Source organism: Schistocerca nitens, chromosome 4 (assembly GCF_023898315.1).
Source record: "Schistocerca nitens isolate TAMUIC-IGC-003100 chromosome 4, iqSchNite1.1, whole genome shotgun sequence".
NCBI lineage: Eukaryota > Metazoa > Arthropoda > Insecta > Orthoptera > Acrididae > Schistocerca > Schistocerca nitens.
Window position 1 is genome coordinate 518,754,053 of NC_064617.1, and position 23,833 is coordinate 518,777,885.

The 23,833-nt window shown below is 43.9% G+C and overlaps 1 protein-coding gene across 1 annotated transcript in view; it reads right to left on the reverse strand.

Moving 5' to 3' along the window:
* Positions 1 to 23,833, reverse strand: part of LOC126252960 (uncharacterized) — a 168,291-nt gene that overhangs the window by 79,523 nt on the left and 64,935 nt on the right. The window contains exons 3-4 of the mRNA XM_049953975.1: positions 16,643 to 16,745; positions 5,376 to 5,533 (exon numbers count right to left, since the gene is read on the reverse strand). Coding sequence (XP_049809932.1) covers positions 5,376 to 5,533; positions 16,643 to 16,745 — 261 coding nt within the window. The remainder of the gene's footprint in view (positions 1 to 5,375; positions 5,534 to 16,642; positions 16,746 to 23,833) is intronic.

The following is a 23,833-nucleotide window of genomic DNA, read 5'->3' on the forward strand; positions in this document are numbered from 1 at the left end:
ACGCAGACAGCTGGGGTACACTGATTCCGTCCCGGGGGGTATGGGGTGGCGGCAGGAAGGACATCCAGCCACACCTTCGCACTACCCATATCAAATCGGATTGTAACAGTGCCGACCCTGCTCAGATTGCGGGACAAAGGCTCAAGCAATACGTAGATAGGTAGAGAACTCTCTTGTTTGTCAGTAGAGCAACATCATAAATGAAAACAAGTCCCAGCTGGCACGTCGCTGAACAATTAACGGTCCAAGGGTCCTGGAGGCGGCGTGCTCTCCAGAGCAGGAGCTCCGTCCTTATGGCGCAGCATAGGTGAAGGTCTCAAGAGTTGCTGGGTGTGACGGAACTACAGTGTCCCTCGCAGAACTTAACAGATGTGTATTGGAATTCGCAGCAAATTCTTGCTTTGTCTCCCATGCTTGTGTTGTGTCAGGCCTCTTCATTCTGGACTGTCTTCACGTTGTCCCTTGCGCAGTTCTTCGCTGCTACCAAAGTAGCGACCAGATGTGGCCATCGTGTGGTGACGCTGGGCGGCAATTTGCTGCCCAGCGTCTGTACTTTGCTGCTGCGGGGCCGTGCAGCAAGTTCGCAGAAGGTGCGGGTGGTCGCCTTGAAACGGTCGTGAAGCCTAAGGACTTTTGCTGTGTCATGTAGTGTTGCGACTGGAAAATCATAGTCCAGTGCAGAGCCAGCCGAAGGGCGCGACTCTGCACCGATGGTTCATCGAACCATCTTCACAATAATTCTCTGTTATTCCACTCTCGAACAGTGCACGGAAGAAATGAATACCTACATCTTTCCGTGTAAGTTCTGATTCCCCTTATTTTATTATGATTATTGCTTATCCCTATGTAGATCGGCTTCAACAAAAAATTTTCGCATTCGGAGGAGAAAGTTGGTGACTGAAATTTCGTGAGATGATCCCGCCACAAGGAGAAACGTTTTTGTTTTATTGATGTCCACCCCTTTTCCTGTACCATATCCGTGACACTGCCTCCTCTCTTTCATACATAACGTGCTGCCCTTAACTGAACTTTCTTTATGTACTCCATTAATCCTATCTGGTAATAATCCTACACCACGCAGCAGTATTCTAAAAGATGATGGACAAGCGTAGTGTAGGGAGCCTCTTTAGTAGATCTGTTGCACCTCATAATTGTTCTGCCAATAAAATGCAATCTTTGGTTTACTTTCCAATATAAGTTGTTCGTAATTATAATTACTAGGTATTTAGTTGAATTTACGGCCTTTAGATTTGACTGATTTATCGTGTAACCAGGTTCACTGGATTCCTTTTAACACTCATGTGGAGGATCTCACACTTTTCATTATTTAGTGTCAACCACCAATTTTCGTACCATACAGATATCTTATCTAAATGGTTTTGCAGTTGATCTTCTTATGACTTACTAGATGATAAACGACAACATCATCTACAAACAACCTAAGACGGCTCCCCAGATTGTCTCCTAAATCGTTTGCCGGCCGGTGTGGCCGTGCGCTTCTAGGCGCTTCAGTCTGGAACCGCGTGACCGCTACGGTCGCAGGTTCGAATCCTGCCTCGGGCATGGATGTGTGTGATGTCATTAGGTTAGTTAGGTTTAAGTAGTTCTGAGTTCTAGGGGACTGATGACCACAGATGTTAAGTCCCATAGTGCTCAAGAGCCATTTGAACCATTCCTAAATCGTCTGTATAGATAAGGAACAGCAGAGAGTTAAACAGTACCTTGGCGAACGCAAGAAATCGCTTCTGTTTTACTCGATGACTTTCTGTCAGTTACAATGAACTGTGATTTCCCTGACCGAAAATCACGAATCCAGTCGCATAACTGAGACAATATTCCATAAGCATGCAATTTGACTACTAGGTACTTGCGTGGTACAGTGTCGAAAGCCTTTTGGAAATCCAGAAACAGTGAAAAAATGTGAAATCCATTCTTAGTACCATTCAACACTTCACGTGAGTAAAGTGTTAGTAGTTACGATCTTATCTAAATCTTTGTTGATTATATGTCAACAGACCCTTCTCTTCGAGACAATTCATGATGTTCGAACACGATACATGTTCAAAAAGCCTGCTGCACACCGACGTTAATGGTATCGGCCTGTATTTCAGTTGATTACTCCTATTGCCTTTCTTGAACACTGGCGTGACCTGCGCAACTTTCGAGTTTTTGGGTGCGTGTTGGCTGCAAATCCCCATATGAGGGCAGCGTATTCGCGGAAAGGGCGGAGCAGCGCCTTGTACAGGACAACGCCCTGCCATGGCTGAAGCCTGAGTCCGGAGTTTTTTTTTCTTTATTGTGATTTCATTCCTCTGTCCCATATGGGCAGGGGAGGGCTGTCAGCGGCACAATCCTCTTCAGCCGAGTGACATGACAACTTAAAATAAGAAGAAAATGTTACATTCAGAAGGCGATAAAAAAGGGGAACTTAAAACAGAGTAATGGGAGAAAATGGAGGTAAAAATACACTGACATGCTGTCATAGAGGGACAATTAAAAAAAAAGTCGACATAAAGTTAAAAAACACAGTTGGTGATTCGTAGGACACAAAAAAGACACTGAAGCCACACGCACAAAAGTTGGCCACAGTATTAAAAACACTCCAGAACAACACACTTTAAACCCACTTGGAGTACACACGATGAAGAATAAAACTGTCAGGTGGGACCTGCCGAGGGAAAGGCCTGAGAGGATGGAAAAGGAGGGAAGAGCAAGGTGCAGCAGGTTGGTTGGTTGGTTTCGGGGAAGGAGACCAGACAGCGAGGTCATCGGTCTCATCGGATTAGGGAAGGATGGGGAAGGAATTCGGCCGTGCCCTTTCAGAGGAACCATCCCGGCATTTGCCTGGAGTGATTTAGGGAAATCACGGAAAACCTAAATCAGGATGGCCGGACGCGGGATTGAACCGTCGTCCTCCCGAATGCGAGTCCAGTGCCTAACCACTGCGCCACCTCGCTCGGTCCCAAGGTGCAGCAGGGGAGGGGGCGGGATGAAAAGAGTAGGGGGCGTCAGCGAGTGCACCAAGAGGTATATGGGGCAGGGGAATGAAATCACAATAAAGAAAAAAAAATCTCCGGGCAATAGTAATCCAGACTCAGGCGTTACCCTGTACAAGGCGCTGCTCCGCTCTTTCCTCGAATACACTGCCTCGCGAATGGATACTTGTAGGTCTATTTTCAGAGCGTGTCGCGGTTGATCCATGCAGAGATGCAGTTGTCAACAGTCCCTGTCGTCGCTGTGCACGCCTCCTGGTGGCCTGACCGGAGCATTATAGACGATTTCTGCTAGCCTCGGGCTGAGTTGCAGAGTTGCAAAGCCCTGTGTCGTCTGAATTGTAGCGGCTCAGCAACCCATACGATGTATATGTTGCGCGTGGTGTAGTCGGTGCATGCTGTCCAGGGCGCCATTGCACAAACATCCTCCATTATCCTAGAACACATCTCAACTCCCTCCCCCCTCCTTCCCCCCCTCTCACTCTTACACACCCTATACCCCACACACTCACTTTTTCATTCTCTCTTCCTCTTACACATATTCACACACATGTGCACACATATACACACAAACAAAGGAGACTTGGATATCTTCATCAGAGAAGCTCTATACAAACTCGCATCAGACATTCAGAATTAGTGCCTCACTGTTGTGAATGTATTACCGTAAGTATTTTTGTCAACTCGTTTTGTGAATAACAACTTGTAGCACCTGACAACAGTCAGTGACAAAAGGAGGAAGAACGGTTTGATCATCACACCTACAAGACACACCAAGGCTACACAATATGACGAAAGATGTATGTACACAACATCCACAACTATTACTCCCAGGCAGAGTACACAAAAATAATTACTTTCCGACTACATTGCTGTCAAGGAATGAACTGTATAAAAGCAGGCCACTGTGTAAAACCCACGGTTTGAAACTAACGCAGGTTTCTATGAATAATTATAAAAAAATAAATACGGATGCGAAGAGTTTTTATAGTATTTTACAGACAAAAACGCGATTGGTAGAAGGGACATACAGATGCTAAACATATTTTGGTAAACAATAAGAAAGAAGAAGAAGAAGACGATGTTTCGGAGGAGGCAGAGTTTTTAAAAAACGAGCTTTTTGAGTCATCATTATGGTTTTTTCTGGTTAATGGAAAAGAGTTTTCTAGTAGGTTGAGTGATAATTCAATTTCATAATCCACTCCACCACTCCAAGCAGATAACTAACAGTCCCATTTCTCACGCTGTAATGGCGAACTATTAAAATAATAAAGGTCTTCTCTTCACGTCTGTCTGTAGGGTAACAGATTCATTCCTATATTACATCACTTAGTACAGTGTTACGGGCCTTCTTGGCAACGTACTCGTAAATATCCTGAAGTATGTAAGGCATCGATGGATATACGTCATGGATGATGGTCACTGGGGACTAAAAACGTATCTTGAAAAGTGTGTTCCAGTACCTTGAGAGTTGCTAGGACAATATTACACTGTTTTAATTGTTTTCGCAGTGGAATCACAATAACTAGATACAGTCCATTCCGAATAATGGAAACCGATAAAAACAAATTATTTCATCTGCGAAATCATTACATCAATTCTGGACTTTCCAGCCTCCTGAGAGGGGTTATTAGTACCTTGGAATAAATAACCGCTGTTTCGAAGAATCTCTCTGTCACTGAGTGACCTTAGTCAACTAAAACGGTTAAATACGATTAGCTATTGACCTTTTAGCACGGCTGTACTCATTATAAAATTGAGACGCAACTGTAAAACATAAAACCCCTACCATGCTTCACAGTCTTTAAGACTCTTCCTTTCACTCATCCGGTTAATAGGAGAATTTTGAACAGTAGCTGTACTATAAATATTATGGCTATGCAGTTTGTTTTGCAATGTTTTGTTAGTGAATTGTTCCCTCATTAATCTGAAGACACGTTAGTGTAAGTGGTCTTATTATCAGAAGTAAGAAGGCTCTTGAGCATTCCCGTGTTTCCATAAATAAGCTTAAAGCGTTTCTCCCACTTTTTGGGAAGCAGGCAAGAATTTTTCTTGAACTCCGTCAACTGTAATAACATTAGGTACCTTGGATACAGCTTCCTTTAGTAGGCGTGTAACTTATCAGAAATGCATCACCTGACGAAGCACCGACAAATTACTCTCGTTGAATGACTGTAAGATTCGACTTGGTGGAAATATCAAACATCCAAATAGAGACGTACTGGCAGTGCACATCGCTCCAGAATATGTTACTGCAGAAGCAAAAAAGCGGGACACAACGGTGACCCAGAAATGAGTTGTTCATACAATGGAGATACAAGTAATTTGTCCAACATCTGTTACTCCATATAACCTAAAGCTTTGTGTAAAAATGCTACAGACCTTGCGCGACCTAAGCGACTGGCGGCGGCTCAAGGTTTCTACATCAGCGTTGCTGTGCGCCAGTCCGGAATTTACGGAGATGCCCATATTCTTCGACCGATGATGTGTGGGTCCAGTCTCGCTGTCTATCGCCCTCATGCTACGTCTTTGAACTTCATCTGTAATCATGAGATTTATCATTTTCGAAATTACATCTGCATATAATTTCAGGGACAATACTGTAGAAAGAAAATGGAAAAAGTGTTATTTGTTTCCTGTTGCATCGGCGCTACCGTATGCAGGACAAGTGGGCAGATATTAAATTGATAAGTATAAGAGGACTCAAGGTTTCTCTACCTAACCTAATATCAAGAAAAATAAAAATTGTGTTGCGTGAAATGCTCACTATTGTGATAATCATCAACCAGAGCTGTTCTTCTTATATTTTACATACTGCTACCAATTTCGTGCGGTAGTTCATTCTCAAGCAGTACCTAGATATAATCAGTATACATAAATTCAGGGGGTCCCTCCTAAGAGTCGTCAAACGCATTTTATGTGATATTTCGGCAGATATTTGTAATTTTGTTTATGCAGTGTAAGGCTGAAACCAGCCCAGACAAATACTGTTCATCAAGTCTTTCATACGACGCCCGGTGTTAATGGAAAGCGTCGTTTTATTTCCCAATACACAAAAAATGATTATTAAAGCGGATTTTTAAATGCCTCTTCTACTGAGCGGTCCATTATTAATCCAGTGCGATACTCGGTCCGTTGCTGTTGTTGTTGTCGTTGTTGTGGCCTTCAGTGCAAAGACTGGTTTGATGCAGCTCTCGATGCTACTCTATACTGTGCAAGTCTCTCCATTTCCGAGTAACTACTGCAACCTACATCCTTCCGAATCTGCTTCCCGTATTCATCTCTTAGCCTGTCTCTGCGACTTTTACCCTCAACACATCCCTCCAGTACTAAATTGGTGGTCCTTTGATGGCTCAGAATGTGTTCTACCAACCGATCCCTTCTCCTAGTCAGGTTTTACCACAAATTTCTCGTATCCCCAGTTCTGTTCAGTACCTCCTCATTGGTTACGAGATCTACCCCTCTTATCTTCAGCATTCTTCTGTAGCACCACAGTCCAAAAGCTTTTATTCTCTTCTCATTTAAACTGTTTATCGTCCATATTTCACATCCGTACATGGGTACACTTCATATAAATACTTTCAGAAGAGACGTTCGATGTTAACAAAATTTCTCTCTTCAGAAAGGCTTTTCTTACCACTGCCAGACTACATTTTATATCCTCTCTACTTCGACCAGCATCAATCATTTTGCTTCCCAAATGGCGAAACTCATTTACTACTTTAACTGTCTCATTTCCTAATCTCATTCCCTCAGCATCACCTGATTTAATTCGACTAAATTCCATTATCCTCCTTTTACCTTTGTTGATGTTCATCTTGTATTCTCTTTTCAAATCACTGCCCATTTGTTCAACTGCTCTTCCAAGTCCTTTGCAATCTCTGGCAGAATTACAATTTCATCGGCAAACCACAGACTTTCTATTCATTCTCCCTGGACTTGAATTCCTACTCCAAACTTTTCTTTTGTTTCCTTGGCTGCTTGCTCAATACACAGAATGAATAACATCGGGAATAGGCTACAACCCTGTCTCATTCCCTTCTCAACCACTGCTTCCCTTTCGTGCCCCTCGACTCTTACAACTGCCATCTGGTTCCTGTACAAATTGTAAATAGTCTTTCGCTCCCTGTATTTTACCACTGTCACCTTTAGAATTTGAAAGAGAGTATTCCAGTCAACATGGCCAAAAGCTTTCTCGAAGTTTACAAAGGCTATAAACGTAGGTTTCCCTTTTCTTAACGTATCTTCTATGAGAAGTCGTAGGGTCAGTATTGCCTCGCGTGTTAATAAATTTCTCCAGAATAGAAACTGATGTTCCCCGAGGTCGGCTTTTACCAGTTTTCTATTCTTCTGTAAAGGATTCGTGTTAGTATTTTGCGACTGTGACTTAGTAAACTGACAGTCCGGTAATTTTCACACCTATTAGCACCGGCTTTCTTTGGAATTGAAATTGAAGTCTGACGCATCTTGCTCACCAGATGGAAGAGTTTTATTATGACTGGCTCGCCCAAGGCTAACAATAGCTCCAACGGAATGTTGTCTACTCCCGGGGCCTTGTTTCGACTTAAGTCTTTCAGTGCTTTGTCAAATTCTTCTCGCTGTATCATATCTCCCTTCTCATCTTCATCTACGTCCTCTACATTTCCATAATATTGCCCTCAAGTACACCTCACTTTTATAGACCCTCTATATACCTCTTCCATCTTTCTGCTTTCCCTTCTTTGTTCAGGACTGATTCTCCATCTGAACTCTTAATATTCATACAGGTGGTTTTCTTCTCTCCAAAAGTATCTTTAATTTTCCTGGAAGCGTCATCAGTCTTACCCCTAGTGACATATGCCTCTACATCCTTACATTTGTTCTCTAGCCATGCCTGCTCAGCCATGTTGCACTTCCTCTGGATCTCATTTTTTAGACATTTGTATTCCCCTTCGCTTGCTTCATTTATTTCATTTTTATATTTTCTCCTTTCATCGATTAAATTCTATACCTCTTCTGTTACATAAGGATTTCTACCAGCCTTCGTCTTTTTACCTACTTGGCCCTCTGCTGTCTTCCTTACTTCATCTCTCAAAACTACCCATTCTTCTTCTACTGTATGCCTTTCTCCTGTTCTTGTCAATTGTTCCCTAATGCTCATTCTGAACTTTTCTACAGCCTCTTGTTCTTTCAGATTATTCAAGACCCATCTTCTTAAAATCCTGCCTTCTTGCAGTTTCTTTAGTTTTAATCTGCAGTTCATAACCAATAAACTGTGGTTAGAGTCCACATCTGCCCCTGGAAATGTCTTACAATTTAAAACCAGGTTACGAAATCTCTGTCTTACCATTTTATAATCAATGTGAAACCTTCCGATGTCTCCAGGTCTCTTCCACGTATACAACCTCTTTCATGATACTTAAACCAAGTGTTAGCTAGGTTTAAATTACGCTCTGTGCAAAATTCTGCCAGGCGAGTTGCTCATTTATTTCTTTCCCCCCAGTACATATTCACCTACTACATTTCCTTCTCTACATTTTCCTACTATCGAATTCCAGTACCTCAAGACAATTAAATTTTCGTCTCCGTTAACTATCTCCTCATACATGTCCTCAATCTACTCCTCACTTGCACAGCTAGTTGGTATATACTAGCACTACTATGCTGGGTGTGGGCTTCGAGTCTATCTTGGCTACAGAATGTGTTCACTATGCTGTTCATAACAGCTTACCCGCGTTCCTATTTTTTAATTCATTATTAAATCTACTCCTGCATTACACTTATTTGATTTTGTGTTTATAAGACTGTATTTATCTGACCAGAAACCCTGTTCCTCCAGCCACCGAACTTCACTAATATCTAACCTTAACCTATTCACTTTCCTTTTTAAATTTTCTAACCTACCAGCCTGAGTAAGGGATCTGACGTTCCATGCTCTGATCCGTAGATTGCCAGTTGTGTTTCTTCTGATAAGACGTCCTCCTGAGTAGTCCCCGACCGTAGATCCAGAGATGCGAAAGGAGTACTGTTTTATCTCCGAAATATTTTACCCAAGAGGACGCCACCATTATTTAACCATACAGTAGAGCTGCAGCCCTCGGGAAAAATTACAGCTGTAGTGTCCCCTTGGATTTAGCCGTTTGCAATACCAGCACAGTAATGCCGTTTTGGTTGGCGTTACAAGGCCAAATCAGTCAACTATCCAGACTGTTGTCCTTGGACCTACTCAAAAGGCTGCTTCCCCTCTTCATAAACCACACGTTTGTCTGGCCTCTCAACAGATACCCCTCAGTTGTGGCTGAACCTACAGTACGACTATCTGTATTGCTGCACGCAAGTCTCTCCACCAACGACGAGGTCAAAGGTTCATAGGGCGGTTTAGCGATATGTATGAAGAAGGACAGTAAAACACGAAGAATGACCAGTAATCGAATAGCGAATGCACTGTCCTGACCCACGCTGACTGCTACCACCATGCAATACCGTTGCTTAGTCCCTCGTGGAGTACTGGTTATTCTTCGTGTTTTACTGTCCGTGTTAACACATACTGATAAAACGAACATCGCACTAGACTTCTTGGGACTGCTCTATGAATGGGCATTTAAAATTCTACTTCAAAAATTATTTTGTTAGTAATGGGAAACAAACCATCGGCACTGAGCGTTACGTTAAGGACGGGATGAACAGTATTCGTCTGGGATAATTTCAGCTACACATTGGAAAAACGAAGTTGCAAGTATCTTACGAAACTCCGGAGGAAATCGTATGACATTTATTGGCCGGGACATCCCCTTCAGGGCTCGGCCGCCGTATTGCAAATCTCTTTACTTGACGCCACTTCGGCGACTTTCGTGTCAGTGATGATGAAGGACACACAACACCCTGTCCCCTGTCGGGAATCGAATCTGGGCCCTCTTGCTTCGCAGACGGTGACGCTACCGCTCCGCTACGGAGGCGGACATATAATTTTTTGTTGCATCGTAATTTTTACTGACCTTACAAGATCTTAAATGCTAATTTATATATTTGTTGATTGTATCAGGTAGCAACACATAAAATATAAAGTAAGCAGTTCTGTAGGATTATAATTACAATTGTAGGCATTTTATACAATTTGTTGACGTTGCAGAACAGCATACACAAGATATATATAAACCATATTGCTTTTTTTATTTTATGTCCATATGATGTAACTTCTTATTTTCAATTTTTAACACACGGAAATAAGTAACAACAAACAGGAAGTTATTTATTGTTATAGGAATAACAAAACGTATTGAAAATAGGTACCTACAAGTCTGCATGTGTGTTAATATCCTTATGTAATTTAAATGTCTGAGTGCATCAAATGTTTTAGTATCTATCACGTTCGTAAATAAACCGTTCTTCCATGAGACTGGTTTGATTGATTAAGGAGATATGTTATCATATACAGTAAATTTTATTAGCGTGAAGGTGATGTGAAAAAAATACAACATAGTTTTAAATGAGACAAACAATGAAGCAAAACCATAGTCTGCGACAGAAAGAAATACTCGTTTATGACATGGCCTCGCAGCAATATGAGTTAATAAAACTAGAACTAAGCCACCTAAGAACAGCCTTCTGGGAAAACGGCTATATCACCGCCAGGTACCACAGGCTACTTCTGGTGAGACACGCAGGAAAAACACCATCGCTCCGCGGAGTGGCCGCGCGGTTTAAGGCGCCATGCCACGGATTACGCGGCCCTTCCCGCGGGAGGGTCGAGTCCTCCCTCGGGCATCGGCGTGTGTGTTGTTCTTAGCGTAAGTTAGTTTAAGCAGTGTGTAAGTTCAGGGACCGATGACCTCAGCAGTTTGATCCCTTAGGAATTCACACGCATTTAAAAAACACATCTGAGGAAGGGAACAAGAAATCTGAATTTTTGCCTTTCTGTGCCACAGTGTCGGGAAAGATTAGCTTGCTCCTGAAGAGACACATCATCTCATCAGTGTTCAGGCTCCTAGGCAAAATACGACAGCTCATGGGGCCTGTGAAGGATGATTTAGGGCTTAGGATGCCTGGAGTGTACAAAATAGCCTGTCAGTGGGGCTGCGACTACATCGACCGAACAGTTCATACTGTGGCGCAAAGCCGGATGGAACACAAGAGGTCCTTACTCCTGCGCTGCCGTGGTAGAACACACTTTATAAAATCGACACAGAATTCTATTCGACAAAACATCTGTCATTATGAGGACGAAGAGATATCGGGATAGCGCCATACAAGAAGTGGCAGAAATAAAAATATCTCAAAATACCATCTACGAAGACGACGATCTGCAGCTCAGTACAGCCAGGTTGAAGCTGGCGCGACGGATGCGGGACAAAAACGTTACCACAACTGGCGAGGAAGAGAGAACCAGTGAAGTCACAGACAGTGGTGTGATTACACAACAGTGGGGCCATTGCGACACGGCAGTCATTTTAACGCTTGACACTGGCCGAGGAGAGATCGCTAGAAAGCTTATGGGACTATAAACATCTGACGTGGCTAGAAGCATGAGAAAATTTTGTTAGAAATACTCGTGTTCATTTTGTTGAAATGTCTAGCGTCACGAAACTTCTAGATAAAGTAAAGTCAATAGTGATAAATTCAAAACTGAACGAGGGAGCAGACATATCACAAAAATCATTCTCAGGAGTTTTAGCGAAAATTTTGAGCTTTTTAATCTGTGGAAACTAAGGATGAACACGTATTGATGGAACATACCTGCATCATATTCGATTTGCTGATGACAATGTACTGTCTGCCTCTAGCGCAGATAAAATACACCAACGGATAAAAGAACTTAACAGACTATCTTGAATATTAGGCCTGCAGTACACTTGACATATCTATCGAAGATGAAAACAATGATTGGATGAATTCCGAAATAAATAAATGGAAGGGTGAAAAGGGCGTTAAGTGCTTAAGGTAAACTAAACAGGTTTCTCAGAACTAATTTTCTGACGTTTGTGAAAAGCAAATCTTACTTATACGATCAGTGTATCTTGCTAGTTTAAACTTATGGTCTTTTAATGTGAAAAGAATTCAGAAATGACGACTGCTCTGTCAGTTACGGTCCGATACATATTGGAAACTACCGGGAGACACGAGAAAACAATTAAAGGAATCAGGAAACATACTGGAGTGGAAGATGTCATTATGACTGCAATGAAAATAAAACGGAGATGGATAGGATACGCAGTCAGCGAGTTAATTGATGGACTGAGGGAATTCTTTGCTGGGAAAAACTTACACAGCTTGGGAGTAGGTTTGTTGAAAAGAAAATAACATATAATCCTTGCGCAGCAGCGCTATTACTGAGTAAAAGAATTTTAGCGTTTTGATAGAACTGACTTTGGATAGTAATATGACAAATTTCTACTGGTTTTTGTAAATTAGGATTAATTTAGATTATTGACTGTATGTATAATTTAGATTATTGACTGTATGTATGTGCTTTGTTACATTACTCAGACTGACAGATCTCTTCTCAATTTAATCGATTATTTATGTATATGCGTAGTGAAATGATAAATTCTGATTCTGGTTTCAAGAAGAGAAAAGACAGAGAGAGCAACGCAATAGGAGGTGGATGTAGGACAAAATTGGATGCGTGTATCTGAAGACCGCAATGCGAGGAAAATTCCAGAAGGGGCTGCTGTCCAACTGTGGATGGCAAATGGCTGATGAAGATGATATCGATCATGATTATGAATACTGATCCATAAACAGTCTGTTCCTTTATGAAATAAAGCAAAGGAAAAAACATTCCTTCAATACCTGTGATGACTAACCATTTACGAATATGTACGATAGTGTAATGGAAGCATCAATTCTGATAGAAGATTAGAGTTTCTCATCCAATAAACGATGACGTCGTTAAATGTGCCAGGAGTTCATCTATCGACGTTTTGGTGAAACCATCCTGTGATTTACCTTTAATAAATGGGAAAACAGTTGTAAAAGCTAAGATCAGATGGCCAGATAAGAAATTAGCTCATGCTTCACCCGAATAAAAGTCGTGTCTGAAGCAATGTGCCATCCCATTCTCTTTGCACCTGTAATGAAATAGATATACTTTCTCAGTACATAAAGAGAAAAACACGATATTATATCATTACTGATATTAAAGTTACAAACACATAATATTGTAATTTTTTGAGAATTATGTTGAATAAACAGTATTATTAAAATTACAGTCCGCGTTTACAAAACCAGAGAGAATGCACATGGCATCCAGTACCCTATCGCTCAGTTTATAAAAGCCAGGCATATTCGAAGCAATGTGCTGACAGTCCTATATATTCTACAGGGCGATTTTGAACAATGTGGGCAAGAGCAACACAATCTCTGAGGGTAAAGGGAACAAGTACGGTTCAAGAAATATATATCTTCAAATACGCAAGAGGATATTTTATCGTGCGATGTAGCACAAACATCATTACATGTCAGTTGAGAACAGGCTGTCAAATGGGGCCCCACAGCCCTCCAGGCACCAACGAATTCTACAACAAGGGACGCTCAGGTCGTTCAGTTGCTCCTCCTTGCAGATAATGTCGAAGTATCACCCTGCCATAAAGCAGATTTGGGCTGGGACACTGCAAGTAGAAGTTGCATGGTATTTCATACCTCCAAAAACGCTTCTTTCAGAAGAAGAGGTCCTGTGTCGTTTTGGAGGTGCGTGTAGTCCTCATCACACACTGCCACGGAAGGACGACCGATCTAAAAGGCACTCACCAACGGCCCCCTCAATGGGCCATGCGGAAACTTGTAGACACCTAGAGATCCCTTTGAAAATCCACTGCAAGTCACAGGGCAGTGTGTTGACCAGTGGGATATACTGTACACGCTGCTTCACGTTATGACCGTGCTGCCTTGTAGCACAGAAGTCGCATTTCTCCACATAAGGTTCATTAGCTCTTATTTGTTCCTTAACCTCATAGGTGCTACCTCAAATTGTTTATCCCAATTATTGAAAATTTTCCTGCATATCAAACATAAAAGCATTAAAAAAAACAATTTCATGACAATACTGAGTGTCGTAGAAACAAATTGCAAGATCCGGACATACAAATAAGAATTTATATGTCCATCCTTCTAATTGAAGGTTTGAGGGACTTCGGCCATTCACTAGTGTAATCAAACGAATACCTGCAACAGTCCTTTCGATTACAGAACTCAATGGAAACCGGTTTATAGATGTCGCCACTGATGGGATCTTGTCAACGATGGGAGTTCACCCCCTCAGCTTCAGTTAAGGCCTGAGGATCGTATACTGAATCAACTAAACTGGCAGCTGTATAATAAATAGCATATATACGGCTACAGGTGTTCCATTTTATTACACGCATACAAATAAGAAGTCGTAATAACAAACAGAAAAAGAGTTCTCTTTATAGGCATAGAGAGGGGGGTTGTTTGGGGGAAGAGACCAAACAGCGAGGTCATCGGTCTCATCGGATTAGGGAAGGATGGGGAAGGAAGTCGGCCGTGCCCTTTCAAAGGAACCATCCCGGCATTTGCCTGAAGCGATTTAGGGAAATCACGGAAAACCTAAATCAGGATGGCCGGACGCGGGATTGAACCGTCGTCCTCCCGAATGCGAGTCCAGTGTGCTAACCACTGCGCCACCTCGCTCGGTAGGCATAGAGATATCATCAGTATGCGGCAATATACTTTTCTTCAGAGTAAATATAAATACTTAAAACATTCAATATGTAGATTAACTACTGTCGTTTCTTGTTAAGTTTCTGTCGAATCTAATAGATATAGGTGTTTAAAAACGATTTATTTATATCATTATTTGTATAAATTCAGGGAACGACTTGTAAGCAAGGTCTATAAAAATCAATTTTGTAATAAATTAAGTAAATGTGATTTAGTCACTCGAAAATTATTGAAAACTTTAATGCAAAAAGTATGTAAATATCATTAATATACCTGAACTATTTTGTACTGCTATTAACTGTCGCACCTGATAATATACACCGCCAGAAAAAAATAGTGGACCACTTTAAACGTTTCCAAATGAAATGATTAATGGCAGTTCTGAGGTACCAGTACATGCTGAAACGCCCATATTAGTATGTGGTGTAGCCTCCACGGGCGGCAACGCAGGCGCTGAATCTGGCATCCACTCGATCGCACAGATGGCGAATGCTGTCCTGGTATGCTTAGTGCCACGCTGCTCGAACTGTCCATTAGTGCTGTAAGAGCTGTTGGTTGCGTTGCACGAGTCAGTCCTCATCATACCCCATACGTGCTCATCTGGAGATCCTGCTGGCCAGGGAAGTAGCTGCACGTCCTGCAGAGAACGCTGAGTTTCCCGGACAGTGTGTGGGCGATCGTTATTCTGATGAAACAATACATCACCTTCCTGTTGCAATACCGGCAGAAGAACGTGTCTAACAACATTCTGCATGTACAGAGAGCTGGTTACTGTTTCCTCCAGAAAAACCAAAGGTGGACGAGAGACCATAAGACGTGGATGGATGTCTTCGATGAATACACTCTACGAGACAGCACTCACCAGGTCTACGTCGTACGCACAAACGACCACCACTTCGTGCACACAGAAGCTGCTTTCATCGGTGAAGACCACGGCGCGCCATTCCATTTTCCAAGAGATCCTCTGACGGCACCAGTAGAGCCACGCATGTCGATGCTGTGGTATGAGAGGAAGTTGGGCTCTAGTCTGCGGGCCCGTAGTCCCCTTGCCAATACTCGTAACAACCGGTTCGCAACAGTTCGTGTTGACACGTCTGGGCTCACAAGCCCTCTTATCTGTACTGTGGTAGCTGCACGGTTTGCCACTGCCTTAAAATAGGACGATCCCGGCGGGTGTCTGTGCTATGTGTACGTCCAGAACTCGTCTACAGGTATGAGAATGTTCACGTGGCCATTGATACCAGCATCGTTGCACAGCTGACACAGGACGTCCAGCCTGTGTGGCTATTCTCCGAAAAGACCATCCTGCCACTCAGGAAGTCACAATTTGACCACTTTCAAACTCGCTCAGTTGACTGTGGGAAGCGCTTGTGCGTCTTCGTGGCATGACTGCCTGCTTCCTTCACACATTTGCACCATACTGAGCCTTCTGGCTCTCACCATCGCCTATTAAAGGTTAGACAAACCATTATCAGTACATATACTATTCCTCGGGTGGCATATGCCGTCATCGGATCAAAATCGACGTCGTCGTTGTAGGTGTACTACTTACTTTTTCTGGCAGTGTAAGGGAAAGGTAAGCGAAGCGTTATATGGTTCTTAATTTGTCATTGCCTACAACACAAAATTAACAAAAATACGTATAAAGTCAATAAGTGACTGCGAAAAAACTTACATTACTAACATGGACATTCACTAACATGTGAAACCTAAATTTAACTACAAGTTCTTTTTACGGGAGAAAATATCGAAATGTTTGTCACAAGTGTTTTATACTAAGAAACAATAAACCCAGAGTTTAAAGCTGCGTCTTTATTGCGTACACTAAACATTTTCAAGATATATGGAAGTGATATAAACATAGATATAACTGCCACATCCAGCACAAATTATACGGATCTTTGTAAAAAGACCTATACTGATTTTTGACTAATGCTTTATTTATACAGGGCGATTGGAACGGAACGGAACGGATGAGTCAGTTGGTGACAAACCTTCTGACTGACGCATAGAGATGGACTGCGAAGTTGAGATGGTGCTGTCTCGTGTGCTGAGCCTGCTGGCACGCCGATCGTCGTCTGCACCACCATCCGTTTCCTACGAGCAATACCCAGATATTTTCCATTTTCAACATATTAAATTGACATGAGTTACAGCAATGAAAATTAACAATATGTTCGTTATGTTACCCATCTCACAGAAAGTTGATCTCCTACACAACGGGAAGAATTAAATGAATCTGGATTCGCTATGTATTGCTGATATACACTGATTGTAAAAGATCTCAACACCAAAAAGTATTCGGAATACATTTGTCTAGGTAACATATTTAAATTATTAACATTGCAAGATCACAGGTTAATATAAGCGTGAGATAAACCATTGCAGATGTGACATGCTGGTACGTTAATAACAGGTGTAACTGCCAGAATGTGCATGCGTCGTGTTGTGCAGGTGCCAGATGTCAGTTTGTGGAATGGAGTTCCATGAATGTTCCGCTTGGTCGGTCAATACAGGGACGGTTAATGCTGTTTGTGGATGACGTAGGAGTTGTCGTCCGATGATGCCCCGTATGTGCACGACAGGAGACAGATCTTGATACAGCGAGCCAAGATAATACGTTGACACTCTGAAGAACATGTTGGGTTACAACAGCGGTATGTGGCCGTGCGTTATCCTTTTGCAAAACACCTCCTGGTATGCTGTTCATGAATGGCAGTTCAACAGGTCGAATGACCAAACTGAAGTACAAATTTGCAGTCAGAGTACGAGAGAGAAACGCGAAGAGTGCTGCTGCTGCTGTAATTCAAAATCACACCCCATATCATAACTCCAGATATAAGTCCAATGTGTCCAGCACTCAGACAGGTTATTTTCAGGCCCCCGACTTGCCTCCTTCTAACCAACACACGGCCACACCGGCACCCAGGTGGAACCAGCTTTCGTGAGAAAACACAACAGACCTCCACCCTGACCTCCAATGCGCTCACCCTTGACACCACTGAAGCGCAAATGCTAGTGGTTTGTGGTCAGTGTAATGCACACTACAGGACGTGTGGCTCGGAGCTGTACTTCAAGTAACCGATTCTGAATAGTTCGTTGTGTCACTGTTGGGCCAACTGCTGCTCAGATTGCTGCTGCAGATGCACTACGATGCGCCAGAACCATACGCTCAATACGGCGGTCTTCTCTCTCGGTAGTGCCACATGGCTATCTGCAGCCCTGTATTCTTGCGACCGTACATTTTCGCGACCACCGCTGTCATCAGTCATGTATAGTGACTACATTCCTGTCAAGTGTTTCCGCAATGTCGCGGAACAAACATCCAGCTTATCAGAGCCCTCTTACATGACCTCGTTCAAACTGAGTGGGGTGCCGATAATGGCGTCTTTGCCGCCTTAAAGGCAATCTTGACTAACATCAACTAACCACGTCCAATCTCAAAGGTAAGTAATGCTCACTACCGTTACTGCGTGTATTTAAAGTAAACCTGATTTGCGTCCTTGTAGTGGTCCTACTAGCGCCTCTCTTATACGACAGGAGAGAAATCTGAACAGACAACATCTTTCAGATGTACATTCATGCTGATAAATTAAGGATAATGCTGGTACATGGTGAAACAACGCTCTGGTGGACGGTTTGCGGGTTTAAATCACCTCGGGGTATGACCATGCGGTGCATTTGACCAGCGGTCGTCCACGGTGGCGCTGGTAGCAGTCCACATACGCAGGAGGTGTGTTGGTGCACGTAAGAGTACGGTACAGCGAGTAAGTGTGCAGACGTTTTCAGACGTGGTAATGGTGACTGTGTGTTGAAAATGGCTCAAAGAACATTTATTGATGACGTTATGAGGGGTAGAATACTAGGGCGACTGGAGGCTGGTCAAACGCAGCAGGTGATAGCATAGGCCCTCCGTGTGCCGCAAAGTGTGATCTCAAGATTGTGGCAACAATTCCAGCAGGCAAAAAACGTCTCCAGGCGCTACAGTACGGGACGTCCACAGTGTACAGCACCACAAGAAGACCGATATCTCACCATCAGTGCCCGTAGACGGCCATGGAGTACTGCAGGTAGCCTTGCTCGGGACCTTATCGCAGCCACAGGAACAGTTGTCTCCAGACACACAGTCTACAGACGACTGAACAGACATGGTTTATTCGCCCGGAGACCTGCGAGGTGCATTCTACTGACTCTTGGTCACAGGAGAGCCCCTAACGCCTGGTGTCAAGAACACAGTACATGGTAATTGGACCAGTGGTCCCAGGTTATGTTCACGGACGAGTCCAGGTATAGTTTGAACAGTGATTCTCGCAGGGTTTTCATCTGGCGTGAACCAGGAATCAGATACCAACCCCTTAATATCCTTGAAAGGTACCTGTATGGAGGTCGTGGTTTGATGGTGTGGGGTGGGATTATGATTGGTGCACGTACACCCCTGCATGTCTTTGACAGAGGAACTGTGTCAGGTATATCGGGACGTCATTTTTCACCAGGATGTCCGCCTTTTCAGGGCTGCAGTGGGTCCCACTTCCTCCTGATGGATGATAACGCACGGCCCCACCGAGCTGCCATCGTGGAGGAGCACCTTGAAACAGAAGATATCGGGCGAATGGAGTGGCCTGCCTGTTCTCCAGACGTAAACCACATCAAGCACCTCTGGGATGCTCTCGGTCGACGTATCGCTGCACGTCTTCAAAGCCCTACGACACTTCAGGAGCTCCGACAGGCACTGGTGCAAGACTGGGAGGCTATACCATAACAGCTGCTCGTCCGCCTGATGCAGAGTATGCCAACCCGTTGTGCGGCCTGTGTACGTGTGCATGGTAATCATATCCCATATTGATGCCGGGGTACTTGAGCAGGAAACAGTGGCGTTTTGTAGCACATGTGTTTTGGAACGGTTTTCTCAACTTACAGATGTGTGTCGTGTGTGTTACCTATGTGCCTATGCTATTAGCGCCAGTTTTGTGTAGTGCCACGTTGTGTGGCACCACATTCTGCAGTTATCCTTAATTTACGAGCACGAGTGTAGAAACACGCCTACCAAGTTTCGCTTATGTCGGACAAGTCTATCTTTGTTTTTCGGTTTTTTTTTCCGTCGGTGTATTTCAGAACTGAGACCAATTGGGATGAGAAACATGTAATGGGATCGCTCTCTATCGATAATATAGCATAAGGCTGTGGTCCAACAGCGGTTTGAATCAAGGCAAAAATCTAATCTGTACACCAAGGCAGAAGGTGCTTTAAATATATTCAGAGGCAACAAGTTACTTCCAAATGTGCTACGAATTGTGGAACAGCGAGAGTTGACAGGTGCAGAAACACAGCAAAGTATCATGTAGATTGACAGCTAGTTCCTTTTGTTCTCGTTTATTCAATAGAGAGCTAGTAAATTGTATGTTTGCATGCCTCAGTGGTCGTTGTAACATAGAGCTTGTCCTTTAAACAGCATAATTACTGAGAATATTGTAAGAAATTTTTATTGGTATTACTGGATTCTCTCCATAACCTAGAGCCAATCCTTAACGAACCAGAGAGAAAAGACACTAAATTCTTTTTACATAAATCGTTATTACTTTAACTGAAAGTAAAATGCTACACACTTATTTCCCACTAATACAGTGCTTGAGAAAGATATTTATTGTTATGGTCAAGTATTGTTTTTTTGTGTCTTATATATACAGTGGGAATGAAGTACATGTGCCTTTGCGGTTCTATAGTGGTGGTAGTCTCCATGATACATGCGCATGGTATCAACTGAAGATGCGATTCACTATCCTTCCCCAGCAGTCATGTGGTCTTATAGTAATACAATTTACGCAATTAATCTTAGTAGCATTCAGTTATATTGTCTGTGTTTTCTGTAGCGTATTTTGGGGAAGCACATAATTACGACCGACGGAAGCCGTATTAATGTCCCCACAATCGAAGGATATCGATAACGCATCACGGGCGTCGCAGCTCATGAGAGAGGTGCCTCGCCAAAGGCATGAAGTGCGGGTCACTTGGGCTGCACCACTGACAGCCACGGACTAAGGAAGTTTAAACGTTAACGTCCCGTCGATATCGAGGTCATTAGAGACGGAGCACAAGCTCTGGAAGTTCAAAGCATGGGGAAGGAAATTGTCCATGTTTTTGCAACGAACCATCCCGGCATTTGCCTGGACCGATTTTGGGAAATCAGGGAATATCTAAATATGGATGGCAGGAAGCAGATCTTAACTATCGTCCTCCTGGCTGCGACTCCAGTGCGCTTCGCCATTGCGCCACCTCGCTTGGTCAAGCAAGCCGCTGCGGCGCAGTCTAGTATAGCACGCTGTAATACTTTTCAATTCTGGTTGCTTTACGTATGGCGACACTGCTATGGACTAGGATTTTCTGGATATCGTTATTAGCATTCTTCCTGTGTTCCATTCATGACGATCTCGGCTTGGCCCACGGACTGCGCATTCGTCTCCAACGCGGATTCTTCAGTGGCGACGAGTTGTTAGCCTAACCTTTTTTATGGTGAAGCGTTCGCCTCTGGTTCCTGTGTTATGGACCCCAAGTTTATGAAACTTGGGCAGCAACGGCTGCCATTGAAACAGAAGCAGGAACAGTGTGATGTTCAAGTGCCGTGCTGGGGCTCGCTCCTCAGCAGCAACAACGCCAGTCGGTGGCCATGGTTATGTACCCACCGCCATGACCTGTCTTTAACGAGGTGGGAAGTCTACTCCGCTATTTTGCACAGTACTGTTCTAAGTATGGCATTTCTGGTAGGCAGCGGAGTGTTTGCTTTTGCCTTCTAGCAGTCGTTTAAACGAGCGGCCCCGGTAGCTTAGTGCCCTATGTCTACTTTACTATATGCCATTGCACTTGAGCCCCTCATCACTGGTCTTACCTCTAGACTGCAGGGTCTCACTTTGCGTGACTACACCTTTCACTGCAGGGCTTATGCGGACGACCTCCTCTTTCTCACCTGCTCCTCCACGGAACTCAATGACGCCATCCAATGGATCCACCAGTATGGATGTCTTTCTGGTAGCATTCTTAATGTCCGTAAATCGACTATGATGCACATTGGGTGCGGCCTCCCGGCTATGGTGCCGACCCCACTCCCAGTCAGTACCACCCTTTGTTAATTGGGTATCGAATTTACGAGCTCCACACACCGCACAGTGGCCCTGGCTTACCGGCGGCTTTTGCAGTCGATTCGGCACCATGTCCGCAGTCAATTGCACCGAAGCTTAAACCAACTCCAACGTGTGTCCTATGTCAACATGTATGTCGCTCCTGAACTGGTACACGTCGCCCAGATCCTCCCAATGCCGTTACTCCTTGGCCGCCGCATCCAATCAGCCTTTGGATATTTAGTGTCAGTAGGGGCACTTTTCAAAGTCCGCTACAACACTCTAACACTGCCTCCTGCAAAAGGTGGCCTCGGCCTCGTCAACGTGCGGGCACGATCTTCTGCACTCTTTGTCCACACTATGTTGCGGCACTGGCAGGCGCCGGTCCCGTCCTCAACACGCAGTCTCTTAGATGTCCTCCGACCAGATTCTCTCGATTCACCGATCAATGTGGCACCTATTTCTCCATAGTTGTACCATGCTGCCAATTGTTTCATAGAACTCAGCTACGTTCGGGCCGATCTTCCAGTCACCCGTCCTCCCCGTACAAAAGATTATTATCGTTTGTTTATGCTGTCCAACCCTTGCGACCCCATGGTGCTAAAGCATCCTAACATTAACTGGCGAACGGTTTGGGGGTGTGTGCATGCACCCTTTTTACCGTCGTCTGTGTCTGCATTCTGGTACGTTTTAGTCTATGGAAAATTCCCGACTAATAGTCGACTTTATCGCATAGGACTGGCCGCCTCCCCACTCTGCCCTGACTGTCAGCTCGAAGACACCGACGAGCACCGTCTTACGTGCCACCTAAAACGAACCGTATGGCTCCTCATCCAACGAATCGTGGGCTTTCACCTCCGTGCCCCGCCAACGACGGTAACCCCAGATTTCCTGTTGTTGCCCCAGACATTTCACTACCCTCTTGCTAAGCACCATACCCTAATCTGGTTTCGAGGACAGGCTTTAGTTTACATCTTTCAGAGTGGTCCACATACAGTCCTTAACTTCTGGTACAAAGTTGTAACCGCGCATAGCACCCTCACCCGAAACCCATCTTACCGACAGACTTTTGCCGGTTATCTCCGCAGCGTCTTCCTTGATCCCCCTCGAAGTTGGGGTGTACCATGCCTACCTGTCACATGATGCAACATCCTTATCCACGTTCTCATGCATCGACAAAAAAACGTTTAAATGGTACCTTGAAGAACTCTTGCATAGTGAATATATATGTACTTTTAGTTTGTTCAATAAAGATTATTAAAAAAAATGGTAGAGCACTTGCCCGCGAAAGGCAAAGGTCCCGAGTTCGAGTCTCGCTCGGGCACACAGGTCTAAAAAAAAAAAAATTGGTCAGCGCGACAGAGTGTCAATCCTAAGGGCCCGGGTTCGATTCCCGACTGGGTCGGAGATTTTCTCCGCTCAGGAGTGGGTGTTGTGTTGTCCTAATCATCATCATTTCATCCCTGTCGACACGCAAGGCGTCCAAGTGGCGTCAAATTGAAAGCCTTGCACCCGGCGAACGGTCTACCCGACGGGAGGCCCTCGTCACACGACATTATTTATAGTCCTTTAAACAAAGTGATGCAGAAATTGCAACCACTCTTGGACCCTAGCGAATGGTCTTTCAGTGATCTGTGAGCTCACGACTACTACGTCAGCAGACGCACTGTGTTGCGGCTATGCTCCGGTTTAATCAGTGTCATAACAACGTGGATAGTCGTACGCGGCTTGGGCTGCCGACCTGCAGGGCCTCACACACAAGTGCAGTTTCATGTCCCAGAATAGTAAAGTTTCGTATGCAGAATCGTTGATTCGAGATGTGATTGTGAACTTTGTCCCTGAGAACCCAATCTGACCCCAGTCATGGTGAAGTGCTTAAAGTTGCTAAATCATTTCAGGTTGCTTCGGCAGTTTAACACGCTTTTACAAATGAAGCTGAAGTTTCCAAAGTTATTAGTCGCCGTCGCAAGCAGTGGTCACCTCATGATTGTGGCTCATCATCCCCTAATCCTATATCTAAGTCCCATCCGATTTCACTGGCGTCCGGATCACCGGTACATCGTGAGAAACTTAAGT